Source organism: Ipomoea nil, unplaced genomic scaffold (genome assembly GCF_001879475.1).
Source record: "Ipomoea nil cultivar Tokyo-kokei standard unplaced genomic scaffold, Asagao_1.1 scaffold0317, whole genome shotgun sequence".
In the NCBI taxonomy this organism is placed as follows: Eukaryota; Viridiplantae; Streptophyta; class Magnoliopsida; order Solanales; family Convolvulaceae; genus Ipomoea; species Ipomoea nil.
Window position 1 is genome coordinate 3,934,442 of NW_017616745.1, and position 20,514 is coordinate 3,954,955.

The window sequence follows — 20,514 nt, forward strand, 5'->3', positions numbered from 1 at the left end:
CTCAGCTCAATTATGAAACGAGCCGGTTGAGTTTGAAGTTAACCAAACTCGAGCCAAACTTTGACCGGGGTGGCTCGCAAGCTACTCAGCTCATTTATGCCCCTAAGCGTATGTGACGAAGACTAGACCACAACCAACCAACAAATACAAGAAAAGAGTCTGTCACGGGTACTCAATACAATTGTACTATAAATTTAAACTTTTAATTAAAACAACACACATCGTTCTTCCTATGATTTGCAATAACAATTTCCTTCTTGTCCTTAAATACCTAAACAGAAATCAAGAATGCATCCATGCATGCAAATGCAGAAAGCGACTAAAAGAACTAATCAGCACAAATTCTCAGCAGAAGCTAAATAAAATCCATCTTTACAAGTCTCTTCCTCATCACAGTGGAAAGAAGAGCAAAGAGAAAAAAAGAAAAAAAAAAAAAAAAACAAATGAGAAAAAAACCGAGTGTCAGAATATACATTCACGCATCCGCGACGGACCAGTAATTGTATCCTTGTTTCATGGCTTCCATGTTTGTTCATCACAGATTCACAGATGCCACGTGCCCAGCTCCCATCTCTTCTTGATGGACAATCAAAACACGTAACATCGAGTATTTACAGAGACAACGAGTTTACCATTACATGTCCTGTATATCGTCGTCTTCGACTGGCTTGCCCTTGGACTTGGATGCTGCCCGTGATGATGATGTTGCTCTGGAGGAGGTACTACTGGAGCTCGAAGAGGACATCGCCTTCTGCTTCTTTCGTTTAGCTTTCTTCGAAGGATTATTATTGCCACCATTCTCGCCTACATTAGGAAAGAAACAAAAGAAATGACACAACATTGAATTGGTTTAACGTCACGCTTTCTTGATTTATGTTGTGTATGTCTCATATGTTACTGGAAGATGACAAACGTTGTGTATGTCTCATATGTTACTGGAAGATGACAAAACGTTGTGTATGTCTCACATGTTACAAATATGATGTTTGTAACCCTAGAGGTAGGGTCTCAGCCGATCCACCACGTAAACTCTTCTTATCGTTCATTTTTGTTTTCTGTTTGTGATCTCTTGATCCCGTTTTTCTCAACAATTTATGCAAAGTTTTGTAGTTAAGAAGCCAACTGACCTTGAGGGGGTGATGGTTTGCCGCTAGTATTATCAATTGATGACGCGGCAAAATCTGGCCCGGTCTTGAACTCTCTCATCTTCAATTCCACATTAAAGAAGATCAACGAAAAAGAAAAGTCAGGTTTCGTTAGCTTGTGAGATTTGAATTTAGATAAATAATTTCTTTTAAAAAAAAAAAAAACTATTATTGTTAATAGGACTTTTGGAGGGTTTGGAGGATCAAGAACTTGAGGTACATGGGAGATTTCAAAAAGCATCCTTTTCAACATCATGTTACATGGTATATAAGATTTAGTGTATTACATTCATGAATGTAATTTTATTTTTATTAATTCTTGGAAAAATGACAAAAAAGTCCCTCAATTATACGGTCGCCACTTTTGCATCCTTAAAAGTGTCTGCAAAATGACCTATAAATAAATTGAAGGCACATAATATGTTAATTACAGATATATAATATGTTAACGGCATGCACATATATGTTCATATTATGTCATTTTGGACCCTGGTCCATGGTATAACAACTGAAATTATAACACATTAACGATCGCATTAAATCGTAAAAAAATATCGAGAAACACATACCCAACTAGGTGCAGTGCCAGCAGCGGATTGGCCATCAAACCCAATGTGTGCCACATGCTTGACATCTGTTGGCATTCCGATTTCGATCGTCTCTTCCTCCTTCACAACTATAACCATTTTTGCTCTTCTTAATTAGTTTGAAAATATTTGTCAACATAAGAAACAAACAATCAAAGTTCGTGGAAGGGGAAATGCACTACCAAAAATACTGGAGATATACTTGACTCCCGCTTTGAAAGTCCCCTTCATCTTGGTTCACATGAAAGAGACCCAAAACCGACTCTTCTTTCTTCTCCGATGAGAGTTACAATAAGCACCAAACACGTTCTTCTTCCTACCCAAAAACAAATTCACAAAACCAGATACTATGATTATTGCAGACATTAATGTAAGCATTCGTATACATATTTTAATGACAATTATCCTCAAAGGCTCAAGAAGATAAGAAGGAAATATTAACCTTTTCAAAGATGAGTAAATGCAAGTATGGTAGATCAAGGAAGGAGACGAAAAAGTGGAACACTCTCCATTCTTGTCCTCACAGCATAATCTCTCGTGATCTTCCTTCGAATGCTGTAGAAAAATATATTTGAAAAGCATGCACGCAAAACAACCAACAGGGATAATTTATACCAAGAACATTGAAGAAAAACCCGAGCGAATTGTTGTATACATGAGAAAATATATATTGGGAGGGAAGGAGGAGAGAATAAAGAGAAATTAGAAAATCACAATGGGTGGTGGTCTTTGCCAAAAGAGATTAATATCAATAGGGCTCTTTATTCTTTCCTCTTTCTCCTTGCTTTCAAATGGGAGATTCCTTTTAGGAGAGAGAATGGAGAAATAAAATGATGAAGCAGGAGCCACAGAGTACATGAAGAATTCGGGATAAAAATTTGTGTTGTAGATGGTGGACAACCACAAAATCCTCCCTAAAGAAAGGTCGGGTTGAGTATTTTTCACAAGTAAATAGAGAGACTTATAAAAAAACAGAACACAATGATGCCATACAGCACCGTACTTTTTTTTTCTAGAAAAAACGAATTTTTTTTTTTTCTATTTGGAATTACCTAATTATTAACAATTAACAATGTACAAAGAATTGTTGTTATCAATCATATTCAAAAATTTTAAAACTTTAAAATGGAACTAGTGTGCTCATGAGAGCTTATATGAAATTCTATTGTGTAGTATTTGTCGTACTTCCCAATTTCGTAGCAGCTACCTGAGGGTGTACACTGGGTAAATCCCGCCTTGTGGCCCTAGCCAGCAAAGGACCACAAGGAGGTAAATCAGCCTAGGTTGCCCATAACTGACTGACTCAAACCAAGAAGGCCAATAAGCCGCTCTCGCTGTTGAGAGTCGAACTTGTGCAACCTAGTGGAGTTATGCCATGTTTTTTTACAATTTGCAAGAAGATAAATGCATATGCACGCACGTATAAACAAAACTTGCACCTTATGCAAAAAGGTAACAACCTTCTACATACGCATGTGGTGAGAATGTGCTAAAAGTTTGCTTAATTTTAAAGTACCTTGAGCCATTGATGAAATTGGATTGGCAGCTTTCTCTCTATTAGACTCCAGGGTTCCCAGAACATTGCTCCAAGATGGTTACTTGAAACCAGAGATCAAGTGCTTATATTTTTTTCTATCGGGTTTAAGCCCAAGCTTCAACATCTCATCGTGCAAGCTCATGGCTTTTCTAAAATTCTTTTCGAGGCAAAGCCCTCTAATGATGACTGAAAAACTGTCGCTGCTTAACACATTATGCGTTCTCATGTAATCGAATATCCTGATAGCGTCTTCGATCCTTTTTTCTCTAAATAGCCCGTTGAGAAGTACAGTATAAGTGGCTACGTCGAAAGCACCATCAAGGACCTCCATCTTGGCGTGCAACGAAATAGCAGAACTAATCCGCTTACTAAGGCAATAATGCTTCACCAACAAGCTAAAACAGATAGAGTTTGGTAAAATTCCATGATTTAAAATTACATTTAAAAGCTCCTCCGCTTCTTTCCACCTGCGTTTTTCACATTGAGAGCTTATATATTTAGACATTTGATCAACACAAGGACTTAACCCCCTTTCTATCAACTCTTTCAACAATCTGCTAATATCCTCTGATGGGTTCTCTTCGCACAGCACATTCAGAAACGAGTAAAAATATTTATTCTCATTAATCTCAAACTTTTTTGCCACTAAAAAATCATACAGTTTAATAGCATCCATTACTCTTCCCGCCTTCGAAAATGCTCTTAGAATAGAACCATAAGTTGTTCCTTGTAGCTCAACCTTCTCCTCCATGGCTCTCCTATAAAAAAGTTGTGCAGCAAACGTCTTTCCCAAATGAGCAAACTTCTGGATAACTGAATCATATTCCGCAATCTCGGGAAGATATCCCCTTCCCACCATAGAATTTACAACTTCATCAATCACTTTTACGTCATGATATTCACAAGCTCCATCGAGAATAAAGCTAAAAGTACTAAAACTTGGATTAAAGCCCTGATTACACATCTCATTTAGATTATAAAATGCAGCTTTAAAATCCCCTCTTTTACTATAACCCTCAATCATAAGATTATACATCACAGGACTATGCATTCCCATGCCCAAAATTTTAATGATCATTTCAAATTTCCCATCTTTACCTAGAGCTTGAGCAATCAAAGACCAAGTGAACAGATTTCCAGAAACCCCATCTCGGATTATCAAACCATGGAAGCACCAAAACATTTTAACCTCATTTTTCTCTAGTAAGATACTCAGCAATGCATTGCAAATATGAACCGGAACCAAATACCCATACTCTTTAGCTCTCTGATAAACCTCTAAACTTTGCATATACAAACGCTTATTGCAGTAACATTCGAGCAATGAGCTGAACAGAGAAGAGCGAGTATCAAAGTCAGTACCTTTAACCAATGAACTGAGAATCTGGGTTGCTGGGTAAGCCTGAACCAGAGAATCCAAGATGGGTTTTGATTGGTTGGAAAGCCCAGACCGGGATAAAATCACGGCGAGTCTACACTGGGTTTTGAGGTCCGGTTTGAAACCCAGATTTTTCTTGGCGTAATTGAAGAAGCTGAGAGAGGCGGGTGGATGGGGTTGGGTTTTGCGGAGGATTTGCAGGAAGAGGGGAGCGGTGAGATTGGAGTTGAGGTGGAAGGGCTTGAGAAGTGAGGGCCAGTGGGCGGTGTTCCTCTGCGTGAGAATGGTGGAGATTTGGTTGACCAATTGGGCATGTTTGATCTTTTCTCTCCAGTCTGGTGGTTTAAGAGTTGGCGGTGATGCTGAAAATGGAAAGGCGTTGACGTGAAGATGGTGAGACTTGCGGCGTAGTAACATCTGAGTTGCCTGAAAGAATGGCGGCAGATCAGAGAAGCTTTTGAGTTTTGACGGCGGAGAAAATTTCGTTCTCCGGAGAAGTCAAGGCAGTGGGAAATAACGACGTCGTTTGACACTTTGGGAAGGAAATCTTGCATTCATTTAGAAAAAGGAATAAGGTTCAAATTGGCCACTGAACGTAACCTGAAAATGCAATTAGGCCACTGAACGAAAAAAAAAGTGCAATTAGCCCATTGAACACTCAAAAAATGTGCAATTAGGCCACTGAACTCTCCAAACGTATGCAATTTTACTGGATAGCAGGTTACCATCAATTTTAGTAGGTTACCTGCTTACGTGGCAGCTTAGTTGGCATTTTTAATAATTTTTAAATAATTTTTAATAATTAATTTTAATAATAAATTTTATAAAATTAAATAAAAAATAAAATAAAGTCGTTTTTATTTTTAAAATTTTTTTTAATAAAAAGTTATTATTAAAATTTATTAAAAATTAATTAAAATTTATTAAAAATGTCAACTCAGCTGCCACGTAAGCAGATAACCTGCTAAAATTGAGGGTAACCTGCTATCGGGTGAAATTGCACATTTTTGGAGTGTTCAGTGGCCTAATTGCACTTTTTTTTCGTTCAATGGCCTAATTGCATTTTCAGGTTACGTTCAGTGGCCAATTTGAACCTTATTCCTTAGAAAAAAAACAGTTATTTTATTTCTTATTTTCCTCTGTTAAAATATGTGATTATGTGGTGACTTTTTAGTAATATACTTATCATTTACCGTTGTATTATTCGATTTGTAACAAATAGATTAAGTTAGAGAAAATGGTCAAATAGGTACCTAAATTTTAGTTAGAAGGGTAATGAAGCTCTTGAATTTTAAAAAAGGAATAATTAAACACTTAAATTTGTCAAAATGAGTCAAATAAGTTCGATTTACTGGTAACCTGTTAATAATATCACGTTAACCACCTTTGACCACCATTAAAACAACTTCCGGCGGCTTTTCCACCAGAGAAGACGACTGATCGTTTTCTCCGGTGGAAAAGCAGCCAGTTCGGTCGCCTTGTGGAGAAGGCGACCAGTGCCTTCTCCATTGGAGAGACAACTAGATCTAGTTGCCTTCTCCAGTGGCCCCGGTGGAAAGCAGTCAGTTGGTCACCTTCTGCCGTAGATGGCCAAGTCATCGGATTTTTTAGCCGGAATTAAAATGACCTGTTATAACAGGTCATTTATCGGTTAATGGGCTTTATTGACTCATTTTGACAAATTTAAATGTTTAATTGCTCTTTTTTAAAATTCAGGGACTTAATTGCCCTTTTGGCTAAAGTTTATATGCCTATTTGACCATTTTCTCATTAAGTTAATATCCAATTTGGTCCCTTAACTATTACTTCATCCGTCCCATTTTATCTGTCTTACTTTCCTTTTTAGTTTGTCCCAAAATAGTGTCATCTTTCCAAAATCGAACATAACTATCAATCTACATTTTCCAATTTACCCTTTTGACTTTTCAAATTTTTAGAGATAAGTACAATTGTACTTTGTACAAATAACACTTACTTTTGAGGGGCAAAATTAAAAAGTCAATAACATTTGTTATGTTGTATTAAAACCCGTGCAAAAAGCAAATGAGATAATCAATTAGAGACGAAGAGAATAAAATTTTATCATTTTAATTTTCAACTTTCAAACTTGCTCAATTTTATTTTTAACTATACAATTTTTACTTACAAATTTGTTTGGATTAATTGGAGGGGTTGAGACGGGGAGCCTTGATAAACAATTACACTAAATAGGAAAAACTGCATATATAGTTGGAGAAACCCTACACTATCTTCTATGTGAATCATTAATTTAGAATAGAAAAGGAAAATTAATTCTCAGGTACTTGTAAGTTACAATTTATTTGACAGAAAATTTGACCAAACAATTTGCTATTTTTTGCTCGATAAACATGACACACTTACACTTCATACTGACCAAGTTCACAATACATTTCAACCTTACATGCTTTTAATTAATTACTAAAAATAGACTCTTTAGGATTATCACCACCAACAATGTTGGTTAACCAAATAATCACGTTTGCATAATCACTCTCCAACATCAAACGAGTAAAGCACATATATTTTCTCTAATTTTTCAACCCATCGAGATGCAAAGATTGTCACATTCCTCAATCCCCTCAAGTAATCGTAGGTGCCGTTGCATGAATATATATATATATATATATATATATATATATATATATATATATATATATCCAAATCGGCTCATGAATTTAATTAAATGCCTTCCAATTCCAAAATTTGTAAGGCTTTCAAATTGTCATATATAACACCACTTTTCATGGTTCTTGAGAGTAAAATTGAAGTATTTTAAATATACAAATAAACGAATAATCTAAGATCTATTCTAACTAACATTAAAATAACTCAAATGAAATTAGTATATTAATGTCAATTCCAACTAGTTTAAAAGTTGTCATATTTGAAAACCCAACTTCAATCTAATTCTTTGATCTCCGCATTTCAAAAGTGACTACTTTTTTTTTTTTTTTTTTTTTTTATTCCACTCTTTGACTTGATAAGCTGCGACTGAATAAGTGAATATATATAATTGATTTTGTTGGTGTAAATCATAATGTGATCTGGGTCTTTCCCTGTCTGTTTAACAGTCCAGGTCTACCCGATGAGGCACAAGAGCTTATCCAAAAAGAATCGTTACTTGTGAGAATCAAACTCGAGTTATCTCAAAAAAATTTTTCACAAAGAGAATTCATTTACCACTTGAGTTACCCTATTGGTTAATATATATAATTGATTGTTTCATCTTGCAAGTAATATTCTACAATCCAATGATTGATTGGATGCATGGATGATAAATCAAGAAAAGTATATGCAAATGTTACTGTATTCCAACATTTTCCACCGACAGCCTTCCCACGATCCTCCCTGTTGTCCATGTGGGATAATAATAATAATAATAATAATAATAATAATAATAATAATTTGGTTCTCCTTCTAGTATTGGGGAGCCAAACACTTTCGAAAAGAAAACAAAACTACATATATATCAAAGCTGTAATATGCATGGTGGTACTCACATGGGGAGTTGCATTTTTGATGGATGAACAAAAGACAGGTTTTTTATAAGCAATTATTGTCCAACCTTTGCACTTGGCATGTTGGTTCATCACACATACCCATTAATTATTAGCTCATCAGAAACTTATATCTATCATATATATATCAAAACTTTACCACTATTTCAAAAATTATAAGTAATTAATACTAAAAAATCCATTTATTTCTTTATGCTTGCATAACCAATTAACTTAACTTTGATACCAATTATTAGATTGATCCCTTACTACTACCCCCACTCCTCACCCCCCCCCCCCCCAAGAAAAGAAGCCCCAGTACACCAACTCATATGTATCGAGCACCTAACCCGATCAGGCTCTATGCATATGAGGATCTTTTCCCGATCAGATCTGACCCTGAGAGAGCATTGACCTATCCGATATGGGTATTATGCCTCTTATCCGCCTTGTTGAACTTCGACTCTTGCTCCTTCATGCTCAGATACGACACCGAGCTCATGAGATAAGCCCTCACCGAAGTCCATTGGCAGCAACACTTGAACTGAGCGCGATAACTGTTTGCTACGCAGATATTCCGCTACACGCGGACACTTCAATTCTCCTTAGCCGACGAGATTGGTGAGTGCATGGAGGACATGTGACATGCATGCTGACCTCCGACATGTGTCCCCACCAGTTTCCTATAAATATCCCGTTAGACTCTTGTAGAAGGGACTTTTGACTCTCTCTCTCTCTTTGGAACATTTATATGCTCGAGAACCTCCAACCTTTGGTCGTAACCGCCCGAGCCCTTGTAACTAAATGTTCTTTACTTAATAAAATATATGAATATGTATATCCGGTGGATTTTACCCCATCAAATACTATATTTTAATGACGGGATGCTGGACTCGATTCTTGAATTCGAAGCCTAACATTGACTTTTGTTCAATCCTTCTACAAAATTTTGTTAAATTGTATGTAGTGTAAAAAGTATCAGTGTCGACTGTATGGCATTGTATACCTTAAGAAAGACATGAAGATTAGAAGATTAAATAGTAAAGTCAAATAACATTACTGTAATCATGCTTTAGTAATTAGTACCCTTAATTTATGCTAATAATAGCAAGTAATCTTTCGCACGATGTCTGTGTCGTTTCGCTCACTGCAAAATCCAGTTGTTAAATCCGAGAAGTTTCGAATATTATAATTTTGTGCAAACATCCCGACCCCACATTTTGCTTTAAGTTAATTTTCACCCCCAAAATTCCCTTCATGGGCAGCCTGGACTTTCTCCATAGAGCAATTATTTTCTCCAGCTTGTCAGTCTTCTTGCCACCATTCCCTATCTAAAAATCTAAAATGCCCTTCTTCTAATATTCCATTCCTACCCATTCCAATTTTCAAAATTTATATTGCAAAAAATATTATTTTTTATTTACAAAAATTAAAACCTGCAATTTAAACCAGGAGTATTTAGCCTTTAACCGAATTTTTTTTCAATTAATTGGATTGATCTATCCGCAAATAGTCAATAATAGTAAGATTGAGTCATGAAACCACATTAATATATGTAAGTATATATATATATATATATATATATATATATATATATATATATATATATATATATATAATATATTTTGCACTACCATTAAATTTTTTTTTTCTTAATAATGTAAAAAGTTGGATTATTTTTATAGAAAATGAATTTGGCAGAGCTTTTATTTAATTTAAGAAGACAACTTTATTAAAAGGAGGGAGATTTGGGACATTTAGGCAATACCACAAGGCCAATTAAGTAAAAACAAGAAATACCCAGACAAAATCGAAAATGGTGAAAATTTTTATTCCCACTTTTACCCTTTGATGGAGGAGTGATGGTCTGATGGAGACATAAAATACCAGTGATTTAGACGAGTTCTCACTGGGATCCAGCAGAGAAATACCCTTCAGGCTTCAGCTTCTTCTCCCAAGAACTCCATTCCTGGATCAATGGAGAGAAAGCCATCTTCATCAATGGCTACCCTTCTCTTCACTGCATCTCTTCTGGCCATCATTTCCTCGTCGGCGGCGGCGCTCTCCGGTTCCTTCGACGACAACTTCAGCAAATCCTGCCCAGCAACCAACTTCAAAACCTCCGAAGATGGACAGATCTGGTATCTATCGCTAGACAAAAAAGCAGGTAACCTTATCTCTATCCCAACATTTCATTAAATTCATTGTCGGTGTCAAAACCATCACATTTTTTTCTCGTAATTATTTTTCATTCAGTCAATTTATCGAACAGGTTGTGGGTTTACGACGAAGCAGAAGTACAGATTTGGGTGGTTCAGCATGAAGTTGAAGCTGGTGGGGGGCGACTCTGCTGGGGTGGTGACGGCGTTCTATGTAAGATGAAATGCCCATTGATTGATTGATTGGTGGTTTGAGGATGGAGATGAGGTATTATAATGTTGTTGTTTAATGGCGCAGATGTGTTCTGAGCTGGATGATAAAGCCGCAGGATGGGGGACGAGAGACGAACTGGATTTCGAGTTCTTGGGGAACAGAACAGGGCAGCCTTACCTTATTCAGACCAATGTGTACAAGAATGGCACCGGCGGTCGTGAGATGCGCCATGTCCTCTGGTTCGACCCCACCGAGGATTTCCACACCTATTCTATCCGCTGGAACTCTCACATGATTGTGTAAGTCATTCAATCCTCAATCGAGTTGGTTGGACAGTTAAAAACCGTAATAAGTTTATAACGTCATGATTAGTAATTGGTTAGATTCAATCTTTTTCATTTGACTCATTATATATCACTGTTGAAAATTATGAAATTTCTGATCACCTGAACTTGATCTTAAATCAAGTCGAAAGTCTTGTTCCGACCACTTTTGGTATCTGGAAAAACTTTTGTTGCTATTTCCGACCACTTTTTACTTTTGACTTGATCGATCACTTTCGAGTGATCGGAAATTTCATAATTTCCAGCAATGTATATAGGTGTAGTTCGAATCTATGATTTGAAATGATAATCTAGATGTTATCATATTACATAATAGTTAACTGAAAGTATATAATATGTTAACTGAAATGTATAATCGTTTTGGATTAAGATTTACTATGGAAGGTGTACCTGATCCATTGAAAAATTTGCCAGGCAAATGTTGTTTGCTTCTCCTGATCCAATTTGTGGTGTTTCCATATTACAGATTCTATGTGGACAGGGTGCCCATAAGAGTATACAAAAATGCAAACTACACGAACAACTTCTTCCCGAACGAGAAGCCAATGTACCTGTTCTCGAGCATCTGGAACGCGGACGACTGGGCAACGAGGGGCGGGCTGGAGAAGACGGACTGGAAAAACGCCCCATTCGTGTCGACCTACAAGGACTTCAACGTCGAGGCTTGCCAGTGGAAGGATCCTTTCCCGGACTGCGTGGCCACCACGACTGATAACTGGTGGGATCAGTACAAGGCGTGGCACCTCACGAGCGACGAGAAGTTGGACTATGGCTGGCTGCTCAGGAACCTCGTCATCTATGATTACTGCACAGACACCGAAAGGTATCCGACCAAGCTCGAGGAGTGCTGGCTCAGCCCCTGGGACTGATTGATTTGTTGTCGATTGAGGATGTTTTTAGCTAATGATTCGGGTTCTTGTCTGATAGAGTTGTATGTTATTCAGTTTTGGTTCGGTGTACATTATATTGGTGTAATATTGTTTGTTGTTCGGTTTTATTCATTGATTTGCGAGAACTCTGTAGTCACTATCTGATAGTGTACTTATAGTGAAGCCCGTCTTCTTGTTCAATTATTTTTTTTTTAATTCATGTTATGAATATAATAATTATAGATTTTTTACTAAGTTTTGGTCTCAAAAGTGGTTGATCGAAGGATAATTGATCCAGGCCAGGAAGAGAAGGAAGATAACACAACAATTCAGCTTCCTTCACAAAATCACACATAATTTATGTTCTGCAATACAATTATATTAAATGAACTAAAACGATATTGATCCTAAAGTTCTGCTAGCATCTAAAATATATATGAATTTATTCAAACCCTGAAGCATTCTCCTCACAAATTTCTTCTTCTTCTTCGTCAGGTGTGAAGTCATTTTGAATGTTATAAAATTTGCGGAGCTCCTCCACTGTCATCTTCGCGATTAGATTTGCAGTAGCTTGGCATGTAAGATCAAACAAGCTCTTAACTTTAAGGAAATTAGCGGCCATCATGAGATCCAAAGATCCAATAGTGTTTTATGGTCAATTTTGATGAAATTTGCATCAAAGTCCTTAAGATCATGCTGGCTAGTCTTTGCGGTTTGACGTGCAATTTGCAATACTCTATACAATAGTATTTCCTTTTATCTTTTTCAATTTTATCCATGACATGTCTTAAAATCATTGGGTGTCATGAATTAGTTGACCCACCAACTTTTAATGAAAAAGTAAAGTAACCAATCAAATGATGTCATGTTAGGAGGAAAATTATAATTTTTTTTAAGGGTGAATTACATTACTCTTAATAATATAATTAAGTGAAAAAATTCCAATGCTCATGTACTGAAGTTGAAATTGATGACTAAAAATAAAAAACAAAATAATTTTGTTAATTACTAGCGTAAAAGTCAATGATCTTAGCGGTTATAATGCAGTGGTGCACGCCTCTAGGGAACGTTACCTGAGGGCGCGACCGCACCGACCCAGGAGGGCATATATGTCAATTAACTTCTGCCCGATTTCCATCCGGTCGTGACTCCGTGTAGCCTTGGCTCTTACCTCCGTTCAATTTTCTGGTTCACCTTCGATTCAGAGATACATCGCTGCACAAAAATGGTCTGCCAAAAGTGTAAGTTTCATCTCTCTCTCTCCATGTGTACATAAACTCACGCGTAAACGGAGAAAAGTTTGTGGATGTTGAAAACGTTAGGTTTTGTGAATTCGGCGGTGGATGCAGGTGAGAAGAAGCTCGGGAAGGTGATAGTGCCGGACAAGTGGAAAGAAGGAGCTCATAACACGACTGAAGGTGGAGGGCGCAAGATCAACGAGAACAAACTCCTCTCTAAGAAGAACAGGTTTGATTTCCTCAATTTCCTTTTCATCATGTGATTTTCTCAGATAGAGCTGCTAAATTGATCGAATTTGGAGGATGATCAGAGAATGAATTTTCCACACTAAGCAAATTTCTAGTTGTTGCATGAAATTTTGCTTAAGATCAGCTGAATTGCATAGTGTTACACTGGTACACAGTAGTAGTGATGTGTTATTGGAGGATAATGTGAAAATCCTGTTTGAAAGGCTTTTAGTAGCTATAAGAAATCTCCCTTGAGCATTGCTACTGAGAAATTTTAATATAATTTCAAAATATTGTAACCAAAAGTGGGAAGAGTTTGAGAGGCAAGTTAGTAAAGATGCTGAGATAAATTTCTCACTCTAATTTATTTACTTTTATTGGGGTTGGCTGACATTATGGTTGACAAGAATACACTACAAATTTAAAGTTGCATTTTCCTTCTTCCAAATACTGCCTAGTAATATCATCCTCACTACTAGAAATTTGCTTATAAAAAGAGTTGATGTGGATCCAAATTGTGCCATGTGTGGAATAATCTATGAGGACACTATGCATGCTTTGGTGTTGTGTGATTTTGCAAAAGCCATACGGGATCAATCCAATCTTTCAATCTCCAATATTGTGACAAATATTTTTCATATTTGGTTTAGTGAACTTTTAAATGTTCTAGACTCTAATGGAAGTATCTATGCAGCAACAATTCTATATCATATTTGGAGAGCACGGAATGAAGCGATTTGGGATGCTTGTCTTCCGCGGCCAAAGAGATTACTTGCGGCTGCCACCGCAACCATGCAGGCTTGGCACCATGCACGACCGAGTTCCGTCGCACAGCCACTAACCGAGCAGCCTGGCACTGCCGAGTGCCGACATGCCGCCACCATCTCACGCACATCCAGTTGCATCTGCTGTACCGATCACCGTGCCACCGTCCAAAGTCTGCCGCATCGATGCCGGGTACCACCACGAGACGGGCAAGGCTACGGTTGGAGCGATCCTTCTCGACATAAATGGGGGGTATGTTTCAGCCTTCCGTGCTCCTCTTCCGGATTATTTTTCACCACTAATGGCCGAGGCATTCGCATGCAAGGAGGCCTTGTCGTGGTTAACAGATCGAGGCGAGCGGTCTATAGAGCTATACACAGATTGCCTGACACTTCAGCGTAATCTTATCTCACCACCATCTACAGTTCGTTCGTACATCGGCTATGCTATTGATAGCAGCAGTGCATCTACATCCTTATTTGATTTATGTTCAGTTAAATTTTCTAGATCAGACAATTATTTAACACATACTTTAGCATCTACATCTTTCTACTGCTATGTATTGAGATCTGTTCCCACCTGACTCTATTACAGCTTATTTCTAATGAATACACCCCTGATTATTTTTGTTTTAAAAAGTGAAAAAATTTCAATACTCATGTACTGAAGTTGAAATTGCTGACTAAAAATAAAAAGAAAATGAAAAAACAAAGTAGAATTGAAAGTAATTTTGTTAATGAGAAAATGACACTTTTTTTCCCTGAGTTATATACTTATAGTACTTTTTCCCCTCAATTATTTAGGTAAGCACATTAGCCCCCTCAATTATTCTAAAAGTGGTGATTTTCCCCCTGATAAATTAAATTGATATTTCTATCCTTAAAGTAAACATTTTATTTATTTTTCTTCTCCAACAAATTATTGCGTATACGTAGGGATGACCACGGTTTCGTTTGAACTGAACCGGACACTAAAGCAATCGAATTAAAAGTTTCCGGTTATGATTCAGATCTAGAACCTAATATTTAGATGTCAATTTATTAAAATTATGTATAAAAAATTTGAATCTTGAACCGTAAACCGGCGGTTCTGGATCCGGTTCGCGATTTTGAACTGTCTTTATTTTAAAATTTTAGTTTTTATTTTAAAATAGTCTAAATTCAATAATAAATGTATTTTATTTTTTTCAGTTCAGAACATGAACCGTCTATTCCGGTTCACGATTTTAATAAACTATAAATATCGGGTTTCGATTCTAAATTGTAATTGGAATATTTCGGGTGCTATAGTGTTTGTTTGATTTGAACCAAATTATGGTCATAATTTGTTGGAGAAAAAAATAAATAAAATATTTATTTTAAGGTGAATATGTCCATTTAACATTTCGGGGAGAAAAATAGCCACTTCAATAATTTAGGGGGTAAAAATGCTATAGGTATATAATTCAGGGAAAAAAGGTGAGATTTCATCTTTGTTAATTATTAGTAGCGTAACAGTCAATGGTCTTAGGGGGCGTTTGGTTCAGGTTATATAACTGACGGTAATAATGTTACCGGAAATATAATATAAGAGTAACGAATAAGAGAGTAACAATAGTTTCATTGCCTTTGTCTCAGTATAGAAAGTACAGTGTGTCCTGCTCAGCTGAGGGAAGTTCTATTTATGCTAGGTCCTAACGGTAACAACATGAAGAGACATCCTTGGGGAGCTGAGCTAACGGCAGGAATATGAAGAGTCATGAATGAGGCGTTGAGGCTTTAACTCTCTCTCATCAATGGTGGCATCAATGGTGGCTTCAATGACATTAGATGTGACACCTGTTGGAATTCTAACCGTTGGAGCATCCATGCGGTGTCGGGTCAACTATGGTGCCGGGTCAGATGCACACTTATGATCCGGGTCGGGTGCTAGCCCTATTATCCTGTCACCAGTCCCCCCTACCCCTGAGTCTACGAATGTGTTTGAGTTGACTTGGGAGTAAGGCTGAATCAATCGTGATACTGTGCCATCCTGATTGAGTTAGGATATGCGATTTTGTTTTCCAGATCCCTTCCTGCCTAAGCAATTTGAGCACCTTTCTATCAGCTCTTGTCACCATCCGTCGGTTTCTGCGGTTTAAAATTACCTTTTTTTTTTTTTTTTTTTTTTTTTTTTTTTTGCGGCGTGGGCCAGCTTCGGGTTGGGGCGCCGCCTCAGCCAGGCTGAGGCGGGTGCCTCGCCTTGTGGCCGAGGCACTGCGCTTCGGCCACGGCCGAGAGGCGCACTTGGCCGAGGCGTGCGCCTCGGCCATGTGGATGAGGCGTCGCCTCGGCCACTTGGCCGAGCCGTGCACCTCGACCCCTTTTTTTTTTTTTTTTTTTTTTTTTGAGTGGCCGAGGCGTGAGCCCCGGCCATGTGGCTGAGGCGTCGCCTTGGCCACTTGGCTGAGGTGTGCGCCTCAATCCTTTTTTTTTTTTTTTTTTTTTTTGAGTGGCCGAGGCGTTGCCACGACCAGGAGGCCGAGGCACAGCCATCTAGCCGAGGCGTGTGCCCCGGCCATGTGGCTGAGGCGTCGCCTCGGCCACTTGGCCGAGGCGTGCGCCCCGGCCACTTGGCCGCGGCGTGCGCCTCGACTCCTTTTTTTTTTTTTTTTTTTTTTTTTTTCGAGTGGCCGAGGCGTGCGCCTCGGCCTTGGGCTGAGGCGCGGCCTCAGCCGAGGCGTCGCCTCGACCAGGGTGCACCTCGGCCTTGGGCTGAGGCCGCTCAGCCATCTGGCCGAGGCGTGTGCCCCGGCCATGTGGCTGAGGCGTCGCCTCGACCCTTTTTTTTTTTTTTTCGAGTAGCCGAGGAGTCGCCTCAGCCACTTGGCCGAGGAGTCGCCTCAGCCACTTGGCCGAGGCGTGCGCCTCGACCCTTTTTTTTTTTTTTTTTTTTTTTTTTTTTTTTTTTTTTTTCGAGTGGTCGAGGCGTCGCCTCGACCAGGAGTGGCTGAAACGCTGCCCGGCCCCCTTTTTATTTATTTATTTATTTATTTATTTTTTATCGAGGCGCCGCGCCTCAGCCTCAGCCTCAGCCGATAGCCGAGGCACCGCGCCTCGGCCTTTTTTTTTTTTTTTTTTTTTTTTTAGAGTGTAGTGACGGCCGTGGTTGATTGAATGTGGTTTTGAAAACCTTTTTATTTGAGAGCGAAGTAACCTGGGCGGACCATGATTACTAAATATTGTTTACAGGTCTGGGCGGGCCACGACTACATCGTATTACTGATAATATCTAATTAAATTTTCTGAGTTCCGTACCCGATCGATCATCCTTGCAAATGGTGTGGACTTGTGGATTCTTTCCGCCAATCTTTTTGCATGCTTTTACGTAACAACTGCGGGCTGCTCGCTGGTTTTCTCTGACGACCCCTATCCCATTCGGAGTAGGGAACTTCATACACAAGTGTTCCACCGACACTATGGCCTTGAGGTCCTCCAGTGCCGGCCTCCCCAAAATGATGTTGTGCGCACAAGTGAGTCTTACCACGATGAATTCCATGTCAAGTTTGCGAATGTTAGGGCTCGTGCCTATCTCCATTGGTAAGGCCACCGACCCCTCCGTCTCCATTGAATCACCCGTAAATCCAGAGAGTGGCGTACGTACTTCTTTGAGCTGGTTCCTAGGTATCCCCAACTTGGTGAAGGCATCGTAATATATCACATTGACTGAGCTTCCCGTGTCGACTAAGATGCGGCGGATAATTACATCGTTGACGTCCATCTCAATCACCAGGGCATCACGATGGGGTAGCGGGCCCTCTGGGAGGTCATCATTAGAGAAGGTGATGGCCTCCTGTCTCTGTTTCTTTTCTCTAGGAAGACTCGCCACTTCTCCCACGTATATCTGTCGGCTCCACTTCTTTCTTTCTGCGGGCGTGTCGCCCCCTGCGGGTCCACCATAGATAAAGTGTATGGTGTGCTTCTTTTGTCGTCTGGGCGCCACCTCGGTTTCTTTCTCGCTATCACTCTGCTCAGATATTTGGTCGTGGTCTCTTTTTTTGGCGTTTGAGGTGGACGGCTCGGTGCCATCCTCATTCATCCAGATATTTTTTGGTGGATTGTGTTGCGGCTGTTGCTGCTGCTTGGATCGCTTGACGAAATGTCGGAAGTAGCCCTGCTGGATGAGGTCTTCTATTTGTCTCTTCAAAACGTGACACTCATCCGTATCATGTCCGGCATGCCTATGAAACCTGCAGTACTTTGTTTGGTCTGCCTTTGGGGAGACCTTCATGCACTCCTCGGGGATTCTACCATTCCCATCTCCTCAGCTTGCTTTAGAATGACACTGACGGGATGGGTAAGAGGAGTTAAATTACGCAAGGGGACCAGGCGAGGTCGTTCGTAGTCTCGGCCCTTCCCTGCGGTCGGGTGGTTCGAGAGTGGTGTCTGGCTGGGCGGACCAGCTTTCCCAGGTTTCCCGTTTTTCCTGTTGTCCTCCTCATCTTTCTTTTTCCTGTCGACGTCCTCTGCCTCGGCATAGCGGCTAGCCGTCCTCATCAAATCTTCGTAAGAACGGGGGTGGTGGGCGTTCAGCTGCTTGTGGAAATACCCTGATCTTAAGGCATGGATAAATATTGGGATCGCTGCCTTGGAGTCGAAGTCGTAGACATTATTGACTTCCTTTTTCCATTTGATCAGGAAGTTTTTTAGGCTCTCGCCTCTATCTTGCTTCACTACACAGAGGTGAGAGAAGGGTTTCTTACGCTGTATGCTACCGGAGAAGTATGTTAGGAAGCTCTTGGACAACTCCCCAAAGTTTTGGATCGACCCATCTGGGATTGTGTTGAACCAGTCTTGGGCCGCTCCATCCAGGGTGGATAAGAACGCTCGGCACATGATGGCGTCCCCTGCCCCGATCATTACCATAGCAGCCTTGTACCTCGTCATGTGGACACGTGGGTTAGTGGCCCTCGTGTACTCCTTGATAGCGGGCAACCTAAAGTCCCTCGGAAAAGGTACGTCCATGATGCTTGGAGAGAATGGTGCTGTCATCCGTACCTCGGGTTCCGGCGACTGCTCCCGTGCCTCCACCCTTCTTGCTAACTCCTCGATTCTTCTCTGCAGCCTCTCGACCAGGGCCGACTCGTCAGGGTGCCGGCGCGGGGCCGGCTGCCGCTCCTCCATGTGTCGTCGTGGAGCTAGTTCACCAACGCGTCGCTTTCCCGCCGAGTGCCGTCGCGGAGCCGGCTCTTCGACGCGTCGCTCCTCCAAGTGTCGACGTAAGGCCGACTCATCAACGTGTTGGCGTGGGGTCGGCTCCCGAGACTCGCCCACCTCCTCTGTGGGTGATCTCTCGGCTTCTCTGTTTTCGTGTTGGCGAGGACCTCTGGTAGAGGATCCCTCGGCCCGTGATCCTAATCTTTGTCGCACGGGCGCCCTTTGTCCCAGTCGTTCTGGTGCAGATTGGGAAGGGCCTGGTTGTCGTCTGGCCGGTGCACTTCTTTGGGTCTCCACCCTTATTTCCTGGGGCCGCGGCGGGGGCACTTGACCTTGCAGTCCCACCGCCACCTGATTTAGCGCCGCCGTCACTGCTTGCTGAATGACATCGGCAGTCGCCTGGAGGTTCATGACTTGGTTCGCCCCTCCATTGTGGGGTTGGTCTCGGAGGTCTCCTCCATTGTTGAGTTGGTCTCGAAGGTCTCCTCCATTGTTGAGTTGATCTCGAAGGTCCCCGGGCCTCCCGTTGTTGAGATGTTCTCGGAGGTCCCCTCCGCGATTGTTGGTGAGTAGGTCACGGAGGTCACCTGAGGCGTTGCCATTGTTCACGTTGCGAGAACCGTGGGAGCTGCGGGACGCCATTCTTTCAAGCTTGCTGTTGAAAGAGAAAAAAAGTTGTGTTGTAGCCTGCTTGAGTATTGGACTCAGGCTCTCAATGAAAGCACCAATGACGGTAATAATGTTACCGGAAATATAATATAAGAGTAACGAATAAGAGAGTAACAATAGTTACATTGCCTTTGTCTCAGTATAGAAAGTACAGTGTGTCCTGCTCAGCTGAGGGAAGTTCTATTTATGCTAGGTCCTAACGGTAACAACATGAAGAGACATCCTTGGGGAGCTGAGCTAACGGCAGGAATATGAAGAGTCATGAATGAGGCGTTGAGACTTTAACTCTCTCTCATCAATGGTGGCATCAATGGTGGCTTCAATGACATTAGATGTGACACCTGTTGGAATTCTAACCGTTGGAGCATCCATGCGGTGTCGGGTCAACTATGGTGCCGGGTCAGATGCACACTTATGATCCGGGTCGGGTGCTAGCCCTATTATCCTGTCAATAACATAACCAAGGGAATGTGACATTCCAAAGCTCACATTCCTATGTTTGGTTCACATTATCTCAGGGAATCTAACATTCCCCAGGAATGTCACATTCCCTCCCCATAGGATTTTGAAGGGAATGTGATTCCCTTTAATTTCTAAGGTTATGTAAGATAACCTTAGTTATGTTAGTTTATTACACACACACACATATATATAATTATTTTTGTAATTATATATTTTTTATTTTTATT

At 40.3% G+C, this 20,514-nt stretch overlaps 3 protein-coding genes across 4 annotated transcripts; 1 reads left to right on the plus strand and 2 right to left on the minus strand.

Annotated features, from left to right (window-relative positions):
* Window positions 1-320: 320 nt before the first annotated feature.
* Window positions 321-5,198, minus strand: LOC109164655 (pentatricopeptide repeat-containing protein At4g21170). Of its 2 annotated transcripts, none has more exons than XM_019313184.1 (6): window positions 3,249-5,198; window positions 2,175-2,287; window positions 1,915-2,048; window positions 1,715-1,821; window positions 1,128-1,206; window positions 321-804 (listed from the first exon to the last, which is right to left on the minus strand). In XM_019313184.1, the coding sequence occupies exon 1, from the start codon at window positions 5,062-5,064 to the stop codon at window positions 3,328-3,330; it is 1,737 nt and encodes a 578-aa protein (XP_019168729.1). In that variant the 5' UTR covers window positions 5,065-5,198; the 3' UTR covers window positions 321-804; window positions 1,128-1,206; window positions 1,715-1,821; window positions 1,915-2,048; window positions 2,175-2,287; window positions 3,249-3,327. The 2 variants fall into 2 exon arrangements, with proteins under 2 accessions (XP_019168729.1, XP_019168736.1); XM_019313191.1 differs by having other exon boundaries at window positions 1,912-2,048.
* On the minus strand, window positions 635-1,831 carry LOC109166038 (CRIB domain-containing protein RIC6-like). The gene is made up of 3 exons (XM_019314926.1): window positions 1,715-1,831; window positions 1,128-1,206; window positions 635-804 (listed from the first exon to the last, which is right to left on the minus strand). The coding sequence occupies exons 1-3, from the start codon at window positions 1,829-1,831 to the stop codon at window positions 635-637; spliced, it is 366 nt and encodes a 121-aa protein (XP_019170471.1).
* Window positions 5,199-10,057: 4,859 nt separating the features above from the next.
* On the plus strand, window positions 10,058-11,952 carry LOC109170076 (probable xyloglucan endotransglucosylase/hydrolase protein 8). The gene is made up of 4 exons (XM_019319025.1): window positions 10,058-10,332; window positions 10,438-10,538; window positions 10,623-10,837; window positions 11,349-11,952. The coding sequence occupies exons 1-4, from the start codon at window positions 10,143-10,145 to the stop codon at window positions 11,749-11,751; spliced, it is 909 nt and encodes a 302-aa protein (XP_019174570.1). The 5' UTR covers window positions 10,058-10,142; the 3' UTR covers window positions 11,752-11,952.
* Window positions 11,953-20,514: the final 8,562 nt, after the last annotated feature.